The 23,099-nt window shown below is 43.6% G+C and overlaps 1 protein-coding gene, 2 non-coding genes and 1 pseudogene across 3 annotated transcripts in view; all 4 read right to left on the bottom strand.

Moving 5' to 3' along the window:
• The window catches only part of Tex14 (testis expressed 14, intercellular bridge forming factor), a 100,402-nt gene extending 81,919 nt beyond the window's left edge, over positions 1-18,483 (bottom strand). Inside the window, exon 1 of the mRNA XM_055620540.1 lies at positions 18,348-18,483. Within this exon, the coding sequence (XP_055476515.1) occupies positions 18,348-18,483 (136 nt within the window). The remainder of the gene's footprint in view (positions 1-18,347) is intronic.
• Positions 9,636-9,850, bottom strand: LOC129686591 (small nucleolar RNA U3). Its single transcript, XR_008721646.1, has one exon. It is a non-coding gene; the product is annotated as a small nucleolar RNA U3 (small nucleolar RNA).
• A 1,421-nt stretch (positions 18,484-19,904) lies between the features above and the next one.
• On the bottom strand, positions 19,905-20,068 carry LOC129686616 (U1 spliceosomal RNA). The gene has a single exon (XR_008721668.1). It is a non-coding gene; the product is annotated as a U1 spliceosomal RNA (small nuclear RNA).
• Positions 20,069-23,052: 2,984 nt separating this feature from the next.
• LOC129686627 (U1 spliceosomal RNA) overlaps positions 23,053-23,099 on the bottom strand; it is a 98-nt pseudogene continuing 51 nt past the window's right edge.

Here is a 23,099-nt window from a genome sequence, read left to right as displayed (position 1 = left end):
GCCTGGCGCCCTACGTTGCCCCAAAGAAGAAGCCCGGCGGAGCCCAACGCAGGTTCACACTCTGGCCCAAGACAGAGGCCTTTCGTGAGGAAGGGACCAAAACATACGTGTGTGTGGGGGTGGGGTGGGGTGGGGGTTCTTTTAATGGCAGATCAAGGACTGCACACTATTTTGATTTACACACTCTTCGCCTTTCCGCCCGGCGATGCAGGCTTCTCTGTGCCAGCGGCGCCCGCCTTCAGCCCCATGCTGGCCCAAAGCAAGAAGCCTCGCGGAGCCGCACTCGTGTTCGCAGGCTACTTGGGCATCCCAGACGGAGGCCTTTCTTGAGGAAGGAACGAAAAAAATACGTAGGGGAAATGGCAATTCAAGAACTGCACACTATTTAATAAATTCTGTCCTCTGACCAAAGAAACACAGATGAAACTGTCGATGACGGAGCACTAGGGAAATCGAGGCAAGCGAATTTTCACAAGTGTAAGGCCACATGTGGTTAGCTACAAAGTGAAACCCTTAGTAAAAACAACCCAAAATCTCCAAGTTCAAACTTAATATTTCAATTGCATACAAACTAAGTTTATGGCATTTTAAAATAGAGAAAATTTGGGGGCTGGAGAGATGGCTCAGGAATTATTAGCACTAGGTGCCCTTCCAGAGCACTGGGGTTCAGTATCTAGCACCCACATGACAACTCACAATCGTAATCTCTTCCCAATGCTCGTCCCCCTGGGTCTATCTTCATATATATATATATATATATATATATATATATATATATATATATATAAAATCAGGACCCCTCTGCTTTCCATATGTATTTTTCCCATATATATATAATACGCACACATATATACATGTATATATTCCTTATGGAAGAAAACGTGACGTTTCTGAGTCTTAACATGATGATCTCAAGTGTCATCCATTTCCCTGTAAATGATGACTTTATGGTTTTCTTTGAAACAGGGTTTCATGTAGCCCAAGCCAAGCTTAAACTCACTACACAGGTGAGGGTAATCTAGCTACTAGTTTTCCTGCCTTGACCTCTCAAATGCTGAAATTACATTAGTGCTGGGCACAGTGATGCTTGTAATCTCAGCCCTGGGCAGAGAGGTGGGCAGGCGGATCTCTGTCTGAGTTTAAGGCAAGACAGTGAGGACTATGTAGAAAGATTCTGTCTCAAAATAAATAAATAAAGGGATATGTCACATGTAATGAGAGGACCATCATACCTGTACATTACAGTTCTTTAAGACTGAATAAAATTCCATTTTGCATATATACCATTTTCTTTATCCACTCATTTGCTGATCAACATATAGGCTCTATTGTAGCAAGTATGTCAATCGTTGCTGATTCAAAGTTCTTCAATAGTCAAAGTGGTATCTCAGAATTCAATCCCAGTATTCTGAAAGCAGAGGCTCTCGGCGCTCTGAGAATTTGAGGCCAGCCAGAGATAAATAGGGAGGTCTGACCAGCTCTGGAATGTATGTAGTTTACCCTTGTTCATTTAATTGCTGATTTCTCTACCCCACTATCAGGTTTCAATCCGGACATTGCATTGTTATGTCTCAAGTTTGTGTAAAGGTGCTACCATTTGTTCTCTGTGTTGCCAATAAAAACAACCAGCCAATGAAGAGAATATGGTGGAACATCCTGGTCCACCGAGGAGGAGAAAGAAGAGAGTGGGAGGAGAGATCTGGGAGAGAGAGCCTAGAGGAAAGGACCTGGAAACATCAGGAGAGATGAACCAGACCTAAGATATGACTAAAAGCAAGTATAATTAAATAAATCCTAGTCTCTGTGTAGTAATTTGGTTTAGGGGTAACCGCTGTTTAACTAAAAGATAAATCAATATTAAATATTAATAATCAACAGCAGCTTTGCTTTTGAGAAAGACCTCAGTATGCAGCTCAGAATGCCCTGGATTCATATATGTGGCTCAAGCCGGTCTCCAGCTTTTTGTTTGAAAACAGATCTCACAGTCTAGCTCTAGCTGTCCTGGAACTTGCGATGTAGAAAGGCCTGGCCTAGAACTCAGAGATCCACCTGCTTGTCTCCCAAGTGCTAGGATGAAAAGTGTGCACTACCATCTGCAGCTGGTTTCCAATGAGAGACACATGGATGCATACAGGTTGTTCTTGAGGGCCTCCAGCTGACTTCACAGTGGGCATACCAATCCATATTCTCACCTGCTGTAGACGGAGGTCCACATTTCCCCACATCTTTGGTAATATTTGTCATTTTATTGATAGTAGCCATTCTGATTTGAGTGAGATGGGATCTCAATGTAATTATAATTTTCCCTGATGACTAAGCATACTGAACATTCATGTTCAGTATGTTCATATATATATTGGCCCTTTGTATTTCATCTTTTTAAAAAGTTACTTCCTGTGTTTGCCCGCATGTATGTATGTGCACCATGTGTGTGCCTGGTACCAATGTAGGTCAGAAGAGAACTTCAGATCCCTCTGGAAGTTCCAGAGGTTGTAACCTGCCATGTGGGTGCTGGAAACTGATCCAGAGTCATCTACAAGAGTAGTAAGTGAGCTGAGTGTGGTGGTGCACGCTTTAATCCCAGCACTTGGGAGGCAGAAGCAGACGGATCTCTGTGAGTTTGAGGCCAGCCTGGTCTACAAAAGCAAGTCCAGGACAGCCAAGGCTACACAGAAAACCTCTGTCTTGAAAAACCAAGAGAGAGAGAATATTCTTAACTCCTGTCCCTGTATTTCATCTTTTGAGTTCTGTCTTTTCATTTGTTCATTCAATGACTGGATAATTTGAGTACTTTTGTGCTTAATTTTTGGAGTTCTTTCTAGATTAATCTCCTCAGAGATAATAGCTGCCAAGATTTTTTTTTTTTTTTTCATAGACTGTGTCTTCACTCTGCTGATCATTTCCCTTGCTTTGGGGAGACTTTGCATTTTATCAGTCTAGCTTGCCAATTCTCCCCCACCCCTTCCTCCTCCAGCTTTATTGGAATAGTTTAAAATTACAATTTCTGTTTCTAGAATTTCAGTTGTTTTTTCCATATGACTTTTAAAAGTGTATCACCACAAATGAAACTGTCCTCAAAGTGATATGGCATACAAAGAAAAAAAAATCTTCATTTCTGTGAAAATACATTTCTCTGCAATTTCTGAATAGCTTCAAATTAGGCTAACTCGGAACATTGATATTTACTCTGGATTTTAGAAAAGCATGTGCTCTGGGCTGAAGAGATGGCTCAGAGGTTAAGAGCACTGTCTGCTGCTCTTCTGGAGGTTCGGAGTTCAATTCCTAGCAACCACACGGTGGCTCACATCTACATGTGAAATCTGGTGCATGTGTAGATGGTGATAGAACATTGTATACGTAATAAATAAATCTTAAAGGAAAAAAAAACTGTGCTCTACACCTTTGCCATTGGCATCTGTAGGTCTAGCATCAGCGCCAGGAAAAAGCTGCTCCTGTGTTAGGCTTTTATCCCCCTCCCCATTCCCTGGCATGCCATCAACATGTCTTTTCAGCGTACGGTGTGTCCTGAGAGGGTCTGATGCATACGTTAGTCAACGTTGTTTAGTAGCTACCAAAGTCAGACAGTTCAAGGCCATCATTACGCTAAAAGTTAAAGTTGCATACAGAAGCTCCGACACTTCCAGAATTGGTTTATCTCCTACATGAGGGCGCACACACTCAGAAGGGCTTACTGGCCTGAACTCTTCTCATTCGTTAATCTCTAATTAATCAAAAGATTAATTAGAGAAAAGATGTTCTTTATACATAACGCCTCCACCAAACTAAACAAACTTTTTCTTTTTTTCTGTAGCTAAACACAGAACCACCATCCCTCATCTCTTTCCCCTTTTTACAGTGCAAGTAAAGGCCTAGGAACAGCCTCTCTCTACCAACCTTTGCCCAGTGAAGAGGATTCAGAGAAAATTACACAACCCTCAACCAGAAAAAGGAAGGTGACAAAGGAAAATAATTAGGCTGCAAATACCCATTCCTATGTAAGATGGCCTGACCTGACTTCAATTGTCCTACTACAATAGGTGGCCATGTGACCAGATTCACACCAACAGCATTTCCTTTGGTGCAGCCTTTTTATTATATCCAAATTTACCACACTAATAGAACTTCTGCTCATCTGAGTGGTCACAGTCACGAGCCAGATGGCATGGTTTGCCACCGTTGTAACAGCATTGCTCTTGCTCTCTGCAGTCCTTGGCAACATAGTCACCTTTACCAGATAAAGCAGGCACCTCTTGGAGATCAGACCTTGGCAAAACAACCAGATTCAGCACAGTAATACCAGATGCATGGTGGTTTTCCTCATCTAGTAGAGGAGGAAACAAACTGGGACCCTCTAAAAGGAAGCCATCTCTGCCAGTTTCTCATGTTACAACCCTATCTCCACCAGCAGGGCATTCCCTGGCCCAGTGGCCAAACTGCCCACATCTGAAGCACTTAATGTGCATAGCTGCAATTAGAGCAGCGTCTGGGCCCACGAAGGCAGCTCTCAAAGCAGTGGCTTTTTTCAGGGTCCCTGACTACACCATACACAGGCCTGCCACACTGCCAATTCTTGGTTTTTGTAAACAACTGAGGTAATTTCCAGGAAGTTCTTGCTATGCTGTATCTTAAAAATCTTTTCCCTTTCATTTTTGTTTGCTTGTTAAAACACGGTCTCATGAAACCTAGATTGTCTTCACACTTGTTATTATAGTCAAGGATGCCCTTAAATTCTGATCCTCCTATTCCGACTTGCAAGTGCTTCAATAGAGGTTGCAGATAAAGAGCCACTGGCACAGCCATATTCACTGAAGCCCAGCTGCTTAAACAGTTCCAGCAAAGCTGAGGACTGCTACAACCGTGTCCTTCTATCTGGTTTTTGGTCTCTGCATGTTGCATTACTGGGGATTTTCTGCATTATGATTTAATTTATGTCTTTTCCTGAGAAAAATTACATCTGAGTCTTTTTAGGAAAATCCTAAAATTAACTTTATCTAGAAATTATAAAAGTATACATTTTTAAATTTTGGGTTTTTGTTTTGTTTTCTTTTGTTTTTCAGGACAGGATTTCTCTGTGTAGCCCTGGCTGTCCTGGTCTCACTCTGTAGACCAAGCTGGCCTCGAACTCCCAAAGATCCACCTGCCTCTGCCTCCTAGAGTGCTGGAATTACAGGTGTGTACCACTGTGCCCAGGTTTTTTAATTTTTTACTTAACCCAAAATAACTTTATTTGGAAGTACAGATAAGCATATAGCTAGATGAAACCAATACTCTACTCCAAGAATCATCTTGGAGTGTCTGCTCCTGAGCTAACTCAAACAGTGGATTAGTACAGGGTAAACAGAGACGGCTGACAAACTGATTGGCCACAAAACTAGGTCATAGATTCAAGTTCTCTTTTTATTATTGGCTTAAAGGCTTCTGAAAATGTAGGTATACTCTGGAGGAATAAAACTCAGTAAATAAAATAGATTGACTAAAACAAACTTTTCCTACTATATAGCGTAGATGCTGTTTTGTATAGTAAAGGAGCTAGATATTAGTATCTGTTATTCATAAAAAGACCAGTTCAGGTATTTTCTGTTTGTTCAGAAATAGCAAGCAGCAAACATTGCCGGCCTAAAAGCAGGCTGTCATATAATAAATGTGTTTGCTTTAGAGAAGACAATGTTTAGATTCTTTAAATTGGAGTTATAGGGCTAATAATAATTATAAAATGTGTTCTGTTTCTATAACTAAACTTGTAACCCTGGACATGTAATGAAAAATCAAACACATCTCTGTACCACTTGGATAATCATTAGTCTGTCTTTGTTCTTTGAAATTTGTAGAAATAAAGAAGCACCTGATTGCTGGTGGGTCAGAGCCCTAGAAGTGGCCTGATTGCTAGACAGGCAGAGCTGTTAAATTCCCTGACCACTGCCTGACTCCCTCCCTCCCCTTGCTAACTCCTTATATCCTCTGCAGACTGCCCAGCTAGCAAAGATCCTCCACTCCCCTCTCCCTGCTGGGTAAGCCTCCCTCAGGAAGGCTCCTGCCAAGCCACTACACCCAGCTTTTCTTCTAGGAGTCTCAGGCCTTGTATTAAGGTCCTTGGTCTACTTTTAATTTATTTTTGTGCAGGATGAGACACAGTTCTAGTTAGTTCTTTCACATATGGATACCCAGTTTCCCCAGCAATATTTTTTTAAGAGGCTGTCTTTTCTCCAATGCATAAAAAAAAAAAAAAAATACTTGCAGCTTGGTGGATGTGTTGACTAAGTCCCATGTCCTCTATTCCACTGGTCTATGTTATCCTTTTGTGAATGTCATGCATGCTCTATGTTAGACTAATCTTAAACTATTGTTTGAAACAAAATCCTACTTTGCTCTTTCTGTTTAGTGCTGTTTGTTAATCAGGGTTCTGCAGATGATCAGAAAGAACAGAATGAATACTCATTACAAAAGGAAAGTATTAGGTTAGCTTACATGGTATGGGCTGGGTATCTGTATGGTTGAAAGGCTCAGAAAATAGTAGTTGCTCAATCCATAAGACTATACAACTTCAGCATTCCCAAGACTTAGAGGATTCCTGGAGAAATGCTGGTCTTCAGTCCAGCTGAAAAGTTAAAGCTGTGCTCTGCTGTCCAAGGGTGACAGGAACAACCAACAGAACAAGGTATGTGCACTCACCCACAATTAGCAAAGGCAGCGCTGACTTCCCCACAAAGTACTTTATAGCTAGGCCACCAAGAAAGATGGAGCCCACTCTTGGAGAGGATATTCCCCCACCCCAATTAGTCATTCCAGAAAGCACCCTCACAGATCAATCAGATCAATCAATCAGATCAATCAATCTCTCTTACTTGGTATCAGTACAATCAAACTTACAACTGAGATCAATCCTCATACAAGACTTTGGCTTTTCTTGGTCCTCTGTGTAAGGGTGGGACAGGGTCTCACAGAGCCCAGGCTGGCTGGTCTTCAGCTTGGCATAGAGTTTAAGAAGATCCTGAACTGAGACAACAGGTATGCTCTGCCATGCCATATTTTCTTATTCCTCAGCAAGTTCATTTCTGTGCATACAGAGAAACTACTGAATGCTAAGTGTGGTAGCACAACTCTGTAACCCGCTGAGGTGAGAGAGTGATTGCAAATTTCAGGCCAACTTGTTTAACTACATAACAAGAAATGCACTAGATGTTTATATGTAGAATGACTCTGTATCCTGTGCTCAAAGTGCTCATCAGATCCCAAGAATTTTTCTAGTGGTGAATTTAGGATACAACATCATTATCATCCACAAATAGAGATAATCTGAAATCTTCCTTTACTATTATATCCTTTCTTCTCACCCCCCCCCCCGCCCACATACCTTGGCCATGTCACCCTAGCTAAGGTTTCAGCTGTTACATTTAAGAACACATTTTTCCCATGTAGTGTAATGTTGGAGGTTTGTCAAGGTGCCCACGTGCCACATGAAAGTGTGGAGGTCAGATGAGAACACCCAGGAGTTAATTCTTCCTTTCTGGGACTCAGGAAATGAACTCGGGGTTGCCAAGCTTGGCACAAAGTACCTTTACTCATTGAACCATCTTGCTGGCACCATCTTTGGAATTTTTTGTTTGTTTGTTTGTCGAGACAGGGTATCTCTGTATAGCTCTGGCTGTCCTGGAGTGCATCCTGTAGACCAGGCTGGCCTCGAACTCATAGAGATCTGCCTTCCTCTTCCTCCAGCCTCCCCAGTGCAGGAGGCATTCCCCACTACTGTCTGCCTCATACTTGGGATTTTTTAATTATACTTTATTTACTTTGTATTCCCCCTCTAGTTCCCTCCCTCCTCCCCTCCCAATCCCTCCCTTCCTCCCCCTTCTCCACGCATGCCCTTCCTCAAGTCCACTGGTAGGGGAGGGTTTCTTTTTCTTCCTTCTGATCCTAGTCTGTTAGGTCTCATCAGGAGTGGCTGCATTATCTTCCTCTGTGGCCTGGTAAGGCTGCTCCCCCCCTCAGGGAGAGGTGATCAAAGAGCAGGCCAATCAGTTCATGTCAGAAGCAGTCCCTGTTCCCATTACTATGGAACCCACTTGGACACTGAACTGCCATGGGCTACATCTGTGCAAGGGGTTCTTGGTATGTTCTTGGTTCTGTGCATGGTACTTGGTTGGAGTATGAGTCTCAGGAAAGACCCCTGTGCTCAAATTTTTTGGTTCTGTTGCTCTCCTTGTGGATCTCCTGTCCTCTTCAGATCTAACTATTATTTCCCACTTCTTTCCTAAGATTCCCTGCATCCCTGCAAACTATCAAAGCAGATGTTGAGACTTATGGCCAAACTTTGGGCATACTTGGGATTTTTAAATATTACACTGTATCACTTATTCTTTAATTCATCAGATAAATCTAACATAAGTCACTGCTCAGTTTGATACAAGGTCTTCCCGTATAACCCAAGCTGGGCTTAAACTGCTGATCTTCCTTTCCAGGCTTTGTTTATCACACTACTCTGGGAATGTCAAGCAAAAGAGATAAATCCATGGTTCTGAGTATGCAGTTGGCTGGCCTCCAACTTCTGATTTTCCTGGTTCAACCTTCCAATGCTGAGGTAACAAGAAAACCACCAAAGCAGGACTTTTTTTTTTTTTTCTTTTTCTTTTCTTTTCTTTCTTTTTTTTTTTTTTTTAAGTATGGTTAGATGTCATTTATTACATCACCAACGCTAGTCCTAAACTCTTGGTTTTAAATAGCCCTCTCTCCTCAATTTCTTTAACGCTGGGAATTTAGATGCCTCTCACTAAGGCTTTTTAAGTGCTGAGGCTTTTGAACCCAGGGGTCTTCACCATCAGTGCTCTGCTACTGAGATGCATCTCCAGACCAGCTTATGGTCATTTTTTAAAAGCCTAGGCCTGCCTTTAATTCACTACATGTAGGTGCGAATGACTTTGAACTCCTGATCCTTGGGCTTTTACTTTCCAAGTGCTAAGATTACAGGGGAGGCCCGCCACACTAGTTTTCTGTATGTAATGGCTTTGTGCCAAATCCCCAGCCCTAGTGGCAATGCCATAATGTAACAACGTCATAATGAAAACAATTACTTTGCATAACATCAATTAATAAAGACAAACCAGGCATGATGTCAAATGTATTTATAATCTGATCTATTCTTGTCAAGAATGACAAGAGAAAGAATAATGAAAGTCAAACACCCTTTGTATTCTCAAATATGGCAGCAAAATATTCTTCCTGTAAATTTTACTAAAACGGTGAAGAGGTTTGGAACTATTAACCTTATTTCCAGAACACGCTTAACATAGCACTTAATCATAGAAATTGTCAATGGATGAGTGACCAACTAACAGCTCTCCAAGTAACTGGCTACATCTTCAATAAAGATCGCTGTCTTTCCTGTCCCACAGGACACACATAATCTGCAGTGTACAGATACAACGTGCACACGCTTTGCCCAATGCAAGACAAAAAACACAATGCTTCCGAAGCAGCCAGAGCTACAGGTCAAATGCCGTCTTGTGAGCAGAAGTTGCAAAGGAGAAAAAAATCCACACAACATAAAAGCCAAGAATACAGCAGGACTGGGCGCAAAGAACCTCCCAGAAGGAAGTGACAAGTCGCTTGCTAACTTTAGGCACCGTGGTAAAAAGGCCGAGTCCACTCAGACTGCGCTCCCTCCCTCTCACTCTCCCGAGGGAGAGAAGAACGATCATCAATGGCAAGAGGCAGCTGCAGACAAGCAGCACCTAGAGCCGGCTTCACGCTCAGGAGGGAACGCTACGTCTCGTCCTCGTGGGCTCGGGTGCTCTACACAGTCAGAGAAACTTCTCTAGTAACGAACTATAGAAATGATCCCTGAAAGTATAGTCTTGACTCCACGCCGCGCCGATCGCCGCACTGCACCAACACACAGCACTTCTAGCTCACGGCGACTTACGCCGGCGGCCCCGCGCCTTCCCTCTCGCCGCCGCCACCGCACGCAGCGTCGGCCCCCAGCGCAGTGCCGACGTCCCCGAACAAACCCTCTCGCTACCACGTCCACCGGGCACTTCGAGTCGCTACGGTGTGCCAAGACCCGCAACCTGGCACCGTCATTAGCATACGATCGCCCAACAGCCAATCGACGCACGGCTACCTCCAGCCCCGCCCGCTGACGCCCGCGTCCGCGCGCGCGCGCGCGCCCGCACGCGCCTCCGAGGGTGACACGCGGACCCGCCGCCCGGGAGCGCGCCTCCCCGGGGGCGCAGGCCTCTCCGTGCCAGCCCCGCCCGCCTGGCGCCCTACGTTGCCCCAAAGAAGAAGCCCGGCGGAGCCCAATGCAGGTTCACACTCTGGCCCAAGACAGAGGCCTTTCGTGAGGAAGGGACCAAAACATATGTGTGTGTGGGGGTGGGGGTGGAGGGGGTGGGTTCTTTTAATGGCAGATCAAGGACTGCACAGTCTATTTGGTGAATTCTGTGGGTGAAGGGCACGGTGGCTGACTTCTCTAATCCTAGCACTTGTGCGGTGAAGGCAAGAGTAATATGAAGCCTGTCTTAGAATTTTGAGGCCGGCTCAGCTACATGAAATCCTGTCTAAAAAGATCAAACAACCACAAATCTCATTTAGATATACCTTATTTCCTCCACCCAGAAAGAAATGGGGAAAAAGGCAAAGCAAAATAATCCTCTGGCCACATGGTAATTACTAGCAGAATTACTGGATACAAACTGGATGATCAGCATTTTAATCTGTCACCCCATTTCATCATGTTACCAATTGAAGGGTTATTTCCTTTTCTTACAGATGTTGCATCTGTCACACAACAGAGGGAAAAAGTTGCCGTCTGGTACAAAAGCAATGCCTTGTAGGGAGTGAGGACCGCTCTAAGTAAACGAAAAGTCCTGAATGTGTGTTGTTGACATAGGCACATCCATGTCAAAATCCACTCAGGCTCATGGGGAAAGAGAGATAACAAAACCCCTGGTTCATGTACAGAGGTTGATTGTGTGTGGTAAAAATGTCTGCCATAGCTTTGCCTCCTCCCATATAGTTTACACTTGAAGACTTGACCCCATACAAACCGGTCTCTCTGGTCATAGCCCTTAAATATTTAAAGAGTTTTCCATTCTTCATTCTCCCTTTCTGTTTGGTGTTTGTTTTGTTGGCTTGTTGTTTCTCCCCATGTCACTCATTCCCTTTGTAGAGCAGGCTAGCCTTGAACTCAGAGATCCCTCTGCCTCTGCCTCCCAACTCTGGGAAAATGGGCTGTGCCACCATACCCTACTAACTTCCCACCTCTTGAGGAAACCCCCTCTGCACATGCTACACCTTGGTCTTCTTTTGAGTAGATGCTCCAACAACACATGGGTCTCAACATCTCCCTAGCATGCTCTAAGATTTAACCTGCTAGATATGTTGAGTCATGCTTGTAACTCAGGGGGCCAAAACAGGGTTAGCTACCAGTTTGAGGCCAAACTAGGCTACACACTAAGTTCCATACCAGTCAGGGAAACAGTGAGAACCATCTCCAAAAGTACTCAAGGGACAGAAGAGATGGGTCAGCAGGTGAGTGCTTGTTCTATCAGAGGGCTGGATCCTAGCACCCACAACCGGCCAGTCACAGATGCCTGGAACTGCAACTATAAAGGATCTAACAGCCCTCTCTGGCTTCCATGCAGACATACACACAGACACACACAGACATCTTTTAAAGAAATAATTAAGGGCAGTACTCCTCCCTTGGAGACACTTCCTATTCTTTGGATTTTTTTCTCCGTTACCCCCAATGCTAACAACCTGAGCTTGATTCACAGAAAACACATGGTGGAAGGTAAGAACCAATTCCCACAAATTGTCCTCTGTGTAAGATGCTTACATACATACACAATAAACAAATGTTAACAATTTTTTACATAATCTTCAACTCTGCAGTGATAATAAAGCAACTCAATGAAACAAAAACATTTAATATATTACCTGTCTGTAAGCCTTCCTTGACCTCTTTACATAATAGTGAGCATAGTGTATTTTTTTCTTTGTTTTTCAGACAGGCCCAACTATGCAGCCATGATGACCTTGGGACTCACTATGTCTGCATGCCTCTGCCACCAAGTGCTGGGACTAAAGGTGTGCACTTCTGGCAACCAAAATATGTTTGAGACCCCAATTATCTTTCTATGTGCATGAATACAGCTCACTTACTGCAAATATATTTACTTCCTCCTACTAAAGTGGGTGTATTTAACTTCTCTCTCTCTCTCTTTTTTTTTTTTTTTTTAAGCTTTTTTGTGTTTGGTAGTTTGAATTAGAATGGCCCCATAGGCTCACATGGAAGGATAAGGAAGTGCGGCCTTGGTGGAGGAGATGTGTCAGCTGGGGTGGGCTTAGAGGTTTCAAAGGCTACACCATTGCTGGTAAGCTCTCTCTTTGTGAATGTAAAGTCTCCTCCAGGGTCATGCATGTCTGATACCTACTCCCCTCCACAATGGTCACCAACTCACCTTCTAAAACTGTAAGCAGCACGCGATTAACTGTCCTTGTAAGCTGTTTTGGTGCCTAAGACAGTGTGTGTGCACAAATGTGAGTGTGCACTCAGGTGTCAGTCCTCACATTCCACCTTGCTGAAATCGTTTCTGCTTTTGCTGCTGCATTTGGCCTAGCTAGTCTGCAAGATTCTGGGCTCTTCTTCCTCTGCTTCACCTCTTACTGCAGATGCACTGAGAGTAGAATGCATACTACTGCAACCAAACTGAGTTCTGAGGATTCAAACTCAGGTCCTCACACAAGTGTCTTCACTGTCACATCTCCCTGAGCTGCAAGTCTCTAACTCACAGGCTCAAGTAATATCCTTTCAAGCAGCTGCTGCAACATGTGACACTGTATGGTTTTTGTTTTTCAAGAAAGGGTTTCTCCATGTAGCTCTGGAACTCTGCAGAGCTCCACTGCCTCTGCCTCCCCAGTGCTGGGATTACAGGCCTGTGCCACCACCAACCAGCTATGGCACTGCATCTTGATTGCAAGCCTTTGGTTTTTGGTTTTTGGGGTGTGGAGGGTCTCACTCTTTACCTAGGCAGTCCTTGAATTTATGGTGATCTGCCTGTCTAAGCTATAACAGCATGGTCTGGTGCTTTTATTTGATTGTTAATTCTTTTGCTCCTTAGGTCTACTTGCTATCTCTTATGAACATTCTCATGTATACCTGTCCTTGTTGTGTAATTTGCTCTTCCTAATTTAAAGTTGATTAGTTAATAAAAAATGCTGAAGCCTAGGCAGGGCAGAAGTGAGAGGTAAAGCTAAGGGTCAGGGGCTTTGAAGACAGAAAGATCATGGGAAGGAGGAAGAAAGGTAATGGAGGAGAAAGAAGCAAAGCAGCATGGGGCAGCTTGGGGAGAAGCACATGGCCAGATTGGAGTGGATGGAGGAAAGGACCCAGATGACAGACATATGCAAGTATTTGTGGGTTGTGGATGGGAAATAGTCAAGACAGGAGTGATTAGAGCAATAAGCATAGGATAGAGGACTGGAAGACAAAAGGTAGTTTAGGAAGGTTCTATCTGCCCTGCCCCAGGTGAAATAAGGCTTATTTAAACACAACACGTTGTCTGTGTCTTTTAGATAATATCTGTTAGGATTCTGGAACTAAACCTGCTTCTGGGTTGCCTAGGAACTTATGATGTCATCGTGTCGATGGCCAGGTGGCCACACCTGGAAGGAGTGGTTACCTTCTCCCTTAAAGGGACCAGCCAGCCATGTGGTCCCTCTCTTGGTCCTTTCTCTCTTGGCCCCTCTTGGTCCCTTCTCTCTTGCTCTTCTTCTCTTGGCCTCCCTTGGCCCTCTCCCCTTTCTCTGTCGGGGTGCCTCTCTCTCTTCCCCCCATTATGTCCTGCTCCCCCCTTCTCTCTCTCTCTTCATATCCACCTAATAAACCTCTTCTTATATAAGATCTGTTGTATGCCTAATCGTCATTATCTAATATAACCTTATAATACCCCCGTAATATTTATAGGCTTTAACAATAAACATTACTAGCCATTTTTATATTTATTTTCTACAACATAAACCTACCATGTGCTGAGATTACAAGCACGAAGTCTGTTACACCTGGGTTTAGGTGTTTCTCTCCCCGCCCCCTCCTTTTCTGGCACGTGTCTTTTATGTAGCCCAGGTGATCTACAACTCAAGGTCCTCCTTCCTTTGCTACCCCACTACTGTGATTGGAGGCACTCAGCACCCACCTAGGAAAGATGATTCCTAAGTTGATGGTCAATATAACAATCTCCTTTAAAGAACAGAGGGTTGAGGGAAATCCTGAATATGTATTGTTTGATATGGGTATAGCCATGTGAGAGACTAAAAGCACCTAGCCCGTGGGAGTGGCAAACATTTCCCGTAGGTGAGGCTCAGATGGATGTCAAAGCACTCCTCAAGTCCAAGTGTGAATTCTGAAGTGCACATAGCATCCTACCTACAGATGCTTAGAGTCTACAGTGTGCCCTTACCTAGGTTAGCTAGATGGCCCCTCTGTTTATCTGTACTAGCCCCGCCTCCTTGTTCAGCTAGATGCAATAACCATGCTGAGCTTCTCCATTCTAGCTATTTTGTATCCGTGTGTCTGCTGCTTCTTTAATATTTATCTTTTCTTTATTCTCTTGTTTCCCCTGGTCAGCATTCCTGGAACAAAGTTGTGCAAGGACCAGCAAACAGGCTTTGAGGGCTGTGGGTCAATACTGGAAGGCCTAACATAAGTGTATTTCCTTAAGTTAAAAATAATTAAAAATGGAGCAGAAAAACTGAGAAAATAATGACAAAATAGTTGTTTAATTTGGTAAAAGATTCTAATTTCGCTATATAAGACAATCAACAAACCACAGACAGAAAGTAAAGAAAACTACCAAGAAACAACTCAGGATTGTCACACTAAACAGGAGAGCTCTGTATGTACCGATAGAGACTCATTTTTGTATGTATTTCTTATCATAAACGTGAACGTTGCTACTTTAACAGTTGATTGATTTGTGTGAATCTCCAGTAAACACTGAATTCCTTGGCAGTTAAAAAGGGGGAGGGGAGAAAAAGAAAGAAAGAAAATTATCACTGGATGTGATATACGTCAGGTACTCAGAAGAAAAAAAATAAAAGAATCTAAAGTTCAAGACGAGGTGAAGTGAACATGTCCATAATCCTAACACTCAGGAAGGTAAGGAAGAGGATTACACTAAGTTTGAGGACAACCTGGGCTAAAAGTGAGTACAGGCTGGGCTTTAGAGCAAAAAACTCTCTCTCAAGAGGGGAGGTGTGGATGGTAACATGCCTCAGCAGTTAAGAGCATTCGCTACTCTTCAGAGGACCCAGGTTTGACTCCCTGCACCAACGTAACAGACCACAGCCATCAGTAGCTCCAGTTCCAGGTGATCTGACCCCATATTCTGTTGCCTGAAGCACCAGGCACACAGACAAAACACCTGTACATGTATGAAGCACAGCTTAGAAGCAGCATTGGAAAAACCAGGATTGTCAATCACATGGGCCTACTTTCTTCAAGGCAAGAAAATGAATGATGCCTGATCACCTAAACTGCTGGAGTGACAGCCAAGCACAGTAGTGCACGCCTGTAATCCCAGCACTCAGACGCACATCTCTAGCACTCTGCCTAGATCTCTGTGAGCTTGAGACCAGCCTGGTCTAAAAAGTGAGCCCAGGAGAGCCAGGACTACACAGAGAAACCCTGTCTCAAAAAAACAAAAAAAAAGTAAACCATGAAGTCAGTTCTTGAAGGGCATGATCCAAAGCCTGAAAAAATGGATACTGTCCCACGCTTCCTTCTTTACCTCTTGAGGATTGTGTTGCTGTCCCCAACCCCATAAGCCAGCCATGAGGCTTAGAGGCAGGAGTTCCTGACATTTAAATAAATAAATACATCTTTGAAAGAGGGATGTCTATAGTGATGTTCAAATGTAGAGCTTGCTGCAGGAACATGAGGGCCAGATGTAGTAGAATTTTAGCAGCCGTGTATCTGTATTCTAGAGAGAAGCACCTAGGCTTTGGAGTAGCCTTTTGTTAATAGTCAGCTAATTGTTACCTGAGGTTTTATGAGTTGTTCCAAAGGATTCTCAGAGCCGTTGCTTAACTTAATCAGGAGACATGCCTAGCAAACCAGGAAGTCTCATGAGGCTAGGAAATGCTTAGGTAATGTTTCCTTCAGACAACCCCTAGATCAGATATAGAGGTTCTGGTATTTGAAAAATACTAAAAGTGCCTTTTTTGTAAGAATAAAAAGCTTCTAGGAAGCTGCTAGTGATCAGAGCCAATCCTGCCAGCAAGGCCTAAATTCATCCTGCAGTGTCCCTCTTTCTTCCACCTTCCTGAGTAACCCACAACAACAACAACCAGATGAGATTTGGTGTTGTTTTTTTTTTAATTATAACATAATTACATCATGTCCTTCTATTTCCTTCCATCCTTCCATACTCCTCCTCACTCCCTCTCAAACTGATGACCTCTTTTCCTCTGTATTACTGTTCCAAGGATCAGAGATTACAGCCCTCACATAACAAGCCAGGCACTAGTTCACAAACACCTGTAACACCAGCAATGAGGCCAGAGGGGTAGACACAGAAGGGTCAAAGGGTGCTTACTGGCTTCCAGCCTAGCCAAAAGCAAGGCAACCCGCAGGATCAGGGAGAGACCCTGTCTCAAAAGGAGTAAAGCAGAGTCACAGAGGCCACCTCTGCCTCTGCACCCTCACACACTACACACAGACAGACCTCCACACACACTTAGAAAACTGAAGGCCGAGAATGTTTCAGGCCTGGGTCCCATTCCGGTATAGGAGGAGGCATGGGGTGGGGGAGAGGAAAAACACAGAATAAAAAAAAAAAAAAAAACACTGAAAAAAATGAAAACCTGAAGAAAGCCAAAGAAAAACAAAATATTGGGGATTAGTGAGATGGCTTTCTGGAGGGCTAGAGTTTGTTAACCACATGGAGCGACTCCCAGCCACCTGTAATCCCAACTCCAGAGAATCTGTCACCTCATGCCTCTGATGTGTGTGTAATTTAAAACAAATTAAAAAAAAAGAAAACCAAAATGTTACATGGAGGGAAACAATTATTCAAATGGACATTTGCTTTCCTAATGGAAACTACAGAGGCCAGGAGCCAGGCATGGTGGCACACACCTATAATCTCGGCACCCAGTTTTTGTCTGGTTTGGTTCTGGTTTTATTACTTATTTATTCATTTTTATGTATGAGTGCTCTATCTGCATGTACACCTGTATGACAGTTGTGAGGCACCATGTGGTTGCTGGGAATTAAACTTAGGACCTCTGGGAAAGCAGACAGACAGTGCTCTTAATCACTGAGCCATGTCTCCAGCCCTGGTTCTGGTTTTATTTTTATTACTTTGTTTGTTTGGTTGGTTTCTTGGTTTTTCAAGATAGGGTTTCTCTGTGTGGCCTCAAACTTGATATATAGATCAGGATGGTATCAAACTCACAAAGATCTGGCGGCAGATCTCTGACAGAGTGCTGGGATTAGAGGCAGCACCACAGCCACCTGGTCTATTGTTACTGCTTTAACTGTGGATGAACATGACAGAACACAGACACCCAGCTACCCATGGACAACAGAGGGTCACATTGCTCCGAGTTCTGTTACAAGCTGTCACAGCTGATTAATGTGGGTCTGAAGAGCAGTATGTGCTCTTAACCATCCCCTGCAGCCCTGGCTTTTAGAGTTTTGAGACAGAGTCTCAGGTAGACAACTCACTAGGCAGCTAGGGACAACTTTAAAGGCCTGATCCTGGTTGCTCTACCTCCTCAGTGCCGGGATTACAGACAGCAGCCCACGCATCTGGTTTTCTATGTGGTACTGAGGATGGAACCTGGACTGCATGTGTGCTATACAAACACTACTCCTGCTGAACTAGACCCAACTCTGCTTTTGTTTGTTTAAAACAGAACTTTGTTGGCATTCGTTTTTGGTTTTGTTTTTGTTTTTTTTTAAGACAGGATTTCATTTTATAGATTGGCTGGCCTTGAATTCATTTTTTGAGGAAGCTGGCCTTGAACTCAGAGATCTGCCAGCCTCTGCCTCCTGAATGTTTTAAAGGTGTGGGCCACCAAACCCAGCCCTGGCACTGTTTTTCACCAAACACAAAACAGAAATATGGGTTATGTTGCCTCTGCCATCTTAACACCATACTTACCTTTCTTTCCTTCCTTTTTTATTTTATTTTCCTGGTGCCTGCACACCAGAAGATGACACCAGATCTTACTACAGATGGTTATGAGGCACCTTGTGGTTGCTGGGAATTGAACTCAGGGCCCTTGGAAGAACAGCCAGTGCTCCTAACCTCTAAGCCATCTCTCCAGCCCCCTCTACTTACCTTTCTTAAGAATTTTCTTCACTTTCACATAGTTCCCTTGTTTGGCATATTCATGAAGCTGAGCTTCCAAGGAGTCATCTATTAAGGTACCAAGCTGCACCGGACAAGGGACTGGAAAACGAACAGCCCGAGACATTCTGTTTAAAAAGAGAACAAACAATACATTATCCTAATACCTCAAAATGCAAGGAAGCAAGATCTTTCTCTTTCCTTTCTCCTCTCTCCTAAAGGAAAATCCCTTCAAAACCATCAGAACCTAAAACAAAGCCGAGGTTTTAGGAAATCTGACATTCATGGAATCCCCTGAAAGCAAGCAACCCGCACCATATACCCAGGAGCCCAAAGCTTGGAAAAAACAAAACAAAACAAACAAAAAAACAACAGGTGATCTGCTATTTTTTCCCACCCTGCTGTTTCGAAAAAGTTTATCCTGAAAAGTAGTTTCTGAGTGTGAAAGCATCCCTCCCCCTCTCACAACTACAAAAAACTGCTCTCAGCTCTTCTCCTGCAGGAGCTGCTGGGTCTTTGGGCACCATTCTCAGATCCATAAAAGCTGCTCTCAGCATGAAGATAAAACTGAGTTTCCATTCTGCCAGTTTAATTCTTGCATCTTTTTCTGACACTTCCGAACTTGTGTGACTAAACATGCTCCCCATAGGCTCATGTATTTGAATGCTTACTCACCTGAGAGTGGAACTGTTCAGAAAAATTACAAGGATCAGAGCATGCAGACTTGTAGGAGGAAGTCTGTCTGTCACTGGTTGTGGGCTTTGAGCTTTCAAAAGTTCATGCCAAGTCCCCTCTCTGTCTCCCTCTTCATCCTTCCTTTCCCCCTCACTCTCCTCCTTCTTTCCCCTCCCCGCTCTGTGTGCAGATCTGAATGTAGCTTTCAGTTACATTCCAGTGCCATGAATGCTGCCATGCTCCTCCCATGACCCTCTGAAACTGTAAGCAAGCCCCCAATTAAATGCTTTATCTATCTGTCTTTCTATTTATTTTGGTTTTTTGAGACAGGGTTTCTTTTTGTAGCCTTGGCTGTCCTGGACTCATTTTGTAGATCAGGCTGGCTTCAAACTCACAGAGATCCACCTGCCTCTGCCTCCCTGAGTGCTGGGATTACAGGCATTCGTAACCAAGGCTGGTTTAAATGCTCTCTTAAAGCTGGGCAGTGGCAGCACACACTTTCAATGCTAGCACTGGGGAGGGAGAGGCAGGTAGATCTCTAAGTTCTGAGTTCAAGGCCAGCCTGGTCAAGCCAGCTGTAACCTGAGTTCCAGGACAGCTAAGGCTACACAGAGAAACCCTGTCTCAAACAGAAGACTCAGAAAGTAAACTCAAAAGTACAGCGGTTATGTGGGATCTTCCCAAGAGCTGGAACCCTGGACCTTTCTATACAACTTGAATGCAGCTGGAAAGGTGAGACAGCCTCCTCTAGTAATAGCAGTCACTGATTATTAAGACTGTTAATTAAAAAGCTACAGAGCTACTTTAAAATGGAAAAAATCTCTACCAACCAAGGAACCTCTACACCACTTTTCTAACGTTTGAACACAATACCAGGGGAGAGCGCGAACGCAGTCCCCCACTACCACAAATTATGCAGTCGAGTTTCCCGCATTTGGGGAAATCGCAGGGGTCAGCACATCCGGAGTGCAATGGATAAGCCTCGCCCTGGGAAAACCACCTTCGTGATCATGGTATCTCCCCTGCCAGGTAAGTATGAGTTGTAGTGGCTTCAGTACTACCTCACCCTGATATCAACACACTTTTCAGTCACGGTCATTTACACTACACATTCTTTTGGACTTCCTTTCGAGACTACACAATTTTCTATATTACATAGATGAGAGCACAAACTTTTATATACTTGTAGAAAATACTCTCTAGCCAAAAAATGCAGTAGAACAGGGACAGGCTTTGGTATATCTGCATATCCCCGCCCCTTTTAGTGACGTCTTCTCAAGGTTTTTTTTTTTTTTTCCCCCTTTGCATTTCTCTTCCGGATGTGTTAACTCTTAAACCACCCGCGTTACTATCACAACGCTAAAGAGATTTTACCTTTTTTTCTAGCATCTTTTGCTATTAACAACAGTTTCGGCTTGGATGTGTTATGACCTCTCAGGGACTACTCTGAATAAGATAGCAAGATTGGTTGTTTCAAGCCAAGCGCTACTGCATTTAAGAGAATCGGTCAAATCCTCGGTATTTCTGTTCCCGAAACTGCAAAAAGAATTCTGTTAAGCACAAAATTCTGTGAGGACTGAGTACTTGTAAATGTTGCCTGGATTTAAATCCATCCTTGTTCTCACAAAGTGTGCAGCCATGTAGGGTGCTAACTAACGTGGGGCTGGAGACATGGTTTTGCTTCTCTTGGCTGGAAGTCTGAGCTTGGTTCCCAGCACTCACACACACTGCTCACAGAACTTTATCGTTATAAAAGTGTATGGGGCAGTTTGTGAGCCTGAAGTGCCCTCAAAGACCAAAAAGAGTACTTATTCCTATTGCAACCAGAGCTAGCCAGCAACAGTTTAAAAAACCACCTGGCCAATTAAATGCTCTCAAGTGAAACTGAAAAGGAACAAGAAATACTCCTAAAACTTCAGAAGGCCTTGACACTACAGTTGCCAAGGGAAAAAACACGAACAGCCCCACCAGCACCCCACCACCACCACAGGTTTAATTCTCACAACTTTCAGGTAAGAACTAGATTTGTCCTTCCTTCATGGTTGAAGTATTAACTACAGAGTGATGAAATTGCTAAGGTAGTGCCATCCTGTCCCAACTTCACTTTATGTCTGTCTGGTCACTTCTTATCCTCCTACTTCTCACAGCTGCCTCCACCTTGGCAGCTTCCTGGACTGGCCATGGTCCAAACAAATTACGTAGTGTCTAGAAGACGCGTTGGGGCCTTGCAAAGAAAGCAGATTTTACCAAGCCTCTCCAAATCCTTAAGTAGCCTATCTTCCCTGAGCACTGATTCAATTATGGGGTGTCTTTTAAATTTCTGTATCCTTGAGCTTGGGCACCAAGAGGCTTTTAATTGGCTTAATCAGTGTGGTTGTCAGTAAATACTTCACGTAGATCATTTCAAGTGAGACCCTGCCACAAGAAACTGACAGTACTTTTTAATTTAGTTTTGTTTTCAAGACAAGGTTTCTCTGTGTAGCTCTGGCTGTCCTGGAACTCACTGTGTAGACCAGGCTGGCCTCAAACTCAGAGATCCACCTGCCTCTGCCTCCCGAGTGCTGGGATTAAAGGTGTACACCACCACCACCTGACAGTACTTTTTTTTTGTTTTTGTTTTTAAGTATTTGGACAGTGAGGTCAATATATGTGTTACATGTTAGAAATAGTCTGTCTAAGGATCTGCAAAAGGGAAACTACTAGCCCTGGGTAAGGTAAGATGTAACTGGTCTATATCAGAAAGAATATGTGGATGCCACATATTCTTGTGGAATGAATGAATATGGATGTATCAGGGTCATCCACTGACCCCTAAATTTGTGGAAATATTACTGCATATTACACATACTTAAATCTGTTAGTATATTATAATTACTGGTGCAGGCGGGTCTAGAACTTGTTATGTGGAGAAGGATGACTATGAATGCATGAGCCTTCTACTTCTACTTTCCCAGTGTTTGAACTATAACTGTGCACTCCTTACAACCAGCTTCATTATAATAACATACAAGTTAGAGTGTGGGAATGTTCCCAACACGCAAAATCTACATGGTACCTCACACACAAGTGTCCAGAACTCCAGTTCCAGAGTGTCTAATGCCCTCTTCTGACTTCCTTAGGTGCCGGTCATGCATGTGGTGTGCCTACACACATGCCAGCAAAACACTTACAACCTTTGGGTGTGGTGGCACACACCCACACACCTCCTCTAAACCCAGCACTCAGGAGGAAGAAGCACATGAATTTCTGTGAGTTCGAGGACAGCCTAATCTACAAAATGAGGACAGCCCCGCTGTCATACAAAGAAACCCTGTCTTGAACCACCTCCCTCCAAAGAAACAAAACACACAAAGTTAGAACTCGTCTTTTTTTTCTTCAGGGCTGGTTTGAACTCAAGTAACTTTGAACATGCTGGGTGTTCTACTAGGTGTTTATGCTAGGCGGTCTATACTAACTCACAGTCCTCTCGTTTAAATTTTGTTTATGCTTTACAACAACAAAACAACAAAAGCCACAACATAGCTTGATCTGGTATTCTGTATGCAGAATATGTTGGCCTCACCCCAACCCTGCCCTCCAAATGTTTGCAAACCACTTTTTATTTACTCAGTTTATTATTTCTAACGTAAGTATTTAAACTTGAAAGTCAAGCTACATATAACATTTTACCTGGTGTAAACTACACCTTGAGTTCTGAAGGCACTGTAAACATAAACTGCAGCTGCAGGGTAGGTAGGGTATTAGAAAGGATTAAGGAAGAGAGGGAGAAGGCAGATTTAACACATCTAATTCTGAATATTACAGCATTCAACTGAACTGACTACTGGAAGTCAGAGCTAAATCACAGCAGGCTGCAAAGACAGTATTAGCAGGGCTGACTGCTAAACATCAAAACACGATAATAGACAAAAAATATGTGAAAGCTAGCAAGCAACTATGATCGTCACTAGTGTTCTCAACATAAAAGTCCTAATCAGCCATCCCAATAACAACATAAGCTTTCTTTGCAACCAAGGAATATCAGGGGAGAGCGCGAACGCAGTCCCCCACTACCACAAATTATGCAGT

The sequence above is a fragment of the Psammomys obesus genome, unplaced genomic scaffold (assembly GCF_907164565.1).
Source record: "Psammomys obesus unplaced genomic scaffold, mPsaObe1.curated_primary_1811, whole genome shotgun sequence".
In the NCBI taxonomy this organism is placed as follows: domain Eukaryota; kingdom Metazoa; phylum Chordata; class Mammalia; order Rodentia; family Muridae; genus Psammomys; species Psammomys obesus.
The sequence above is the reverse complement of the archived record's forward strand: the minus strand, read 5'-3'. Positions and strand labels throughout refer to the sequence as shown.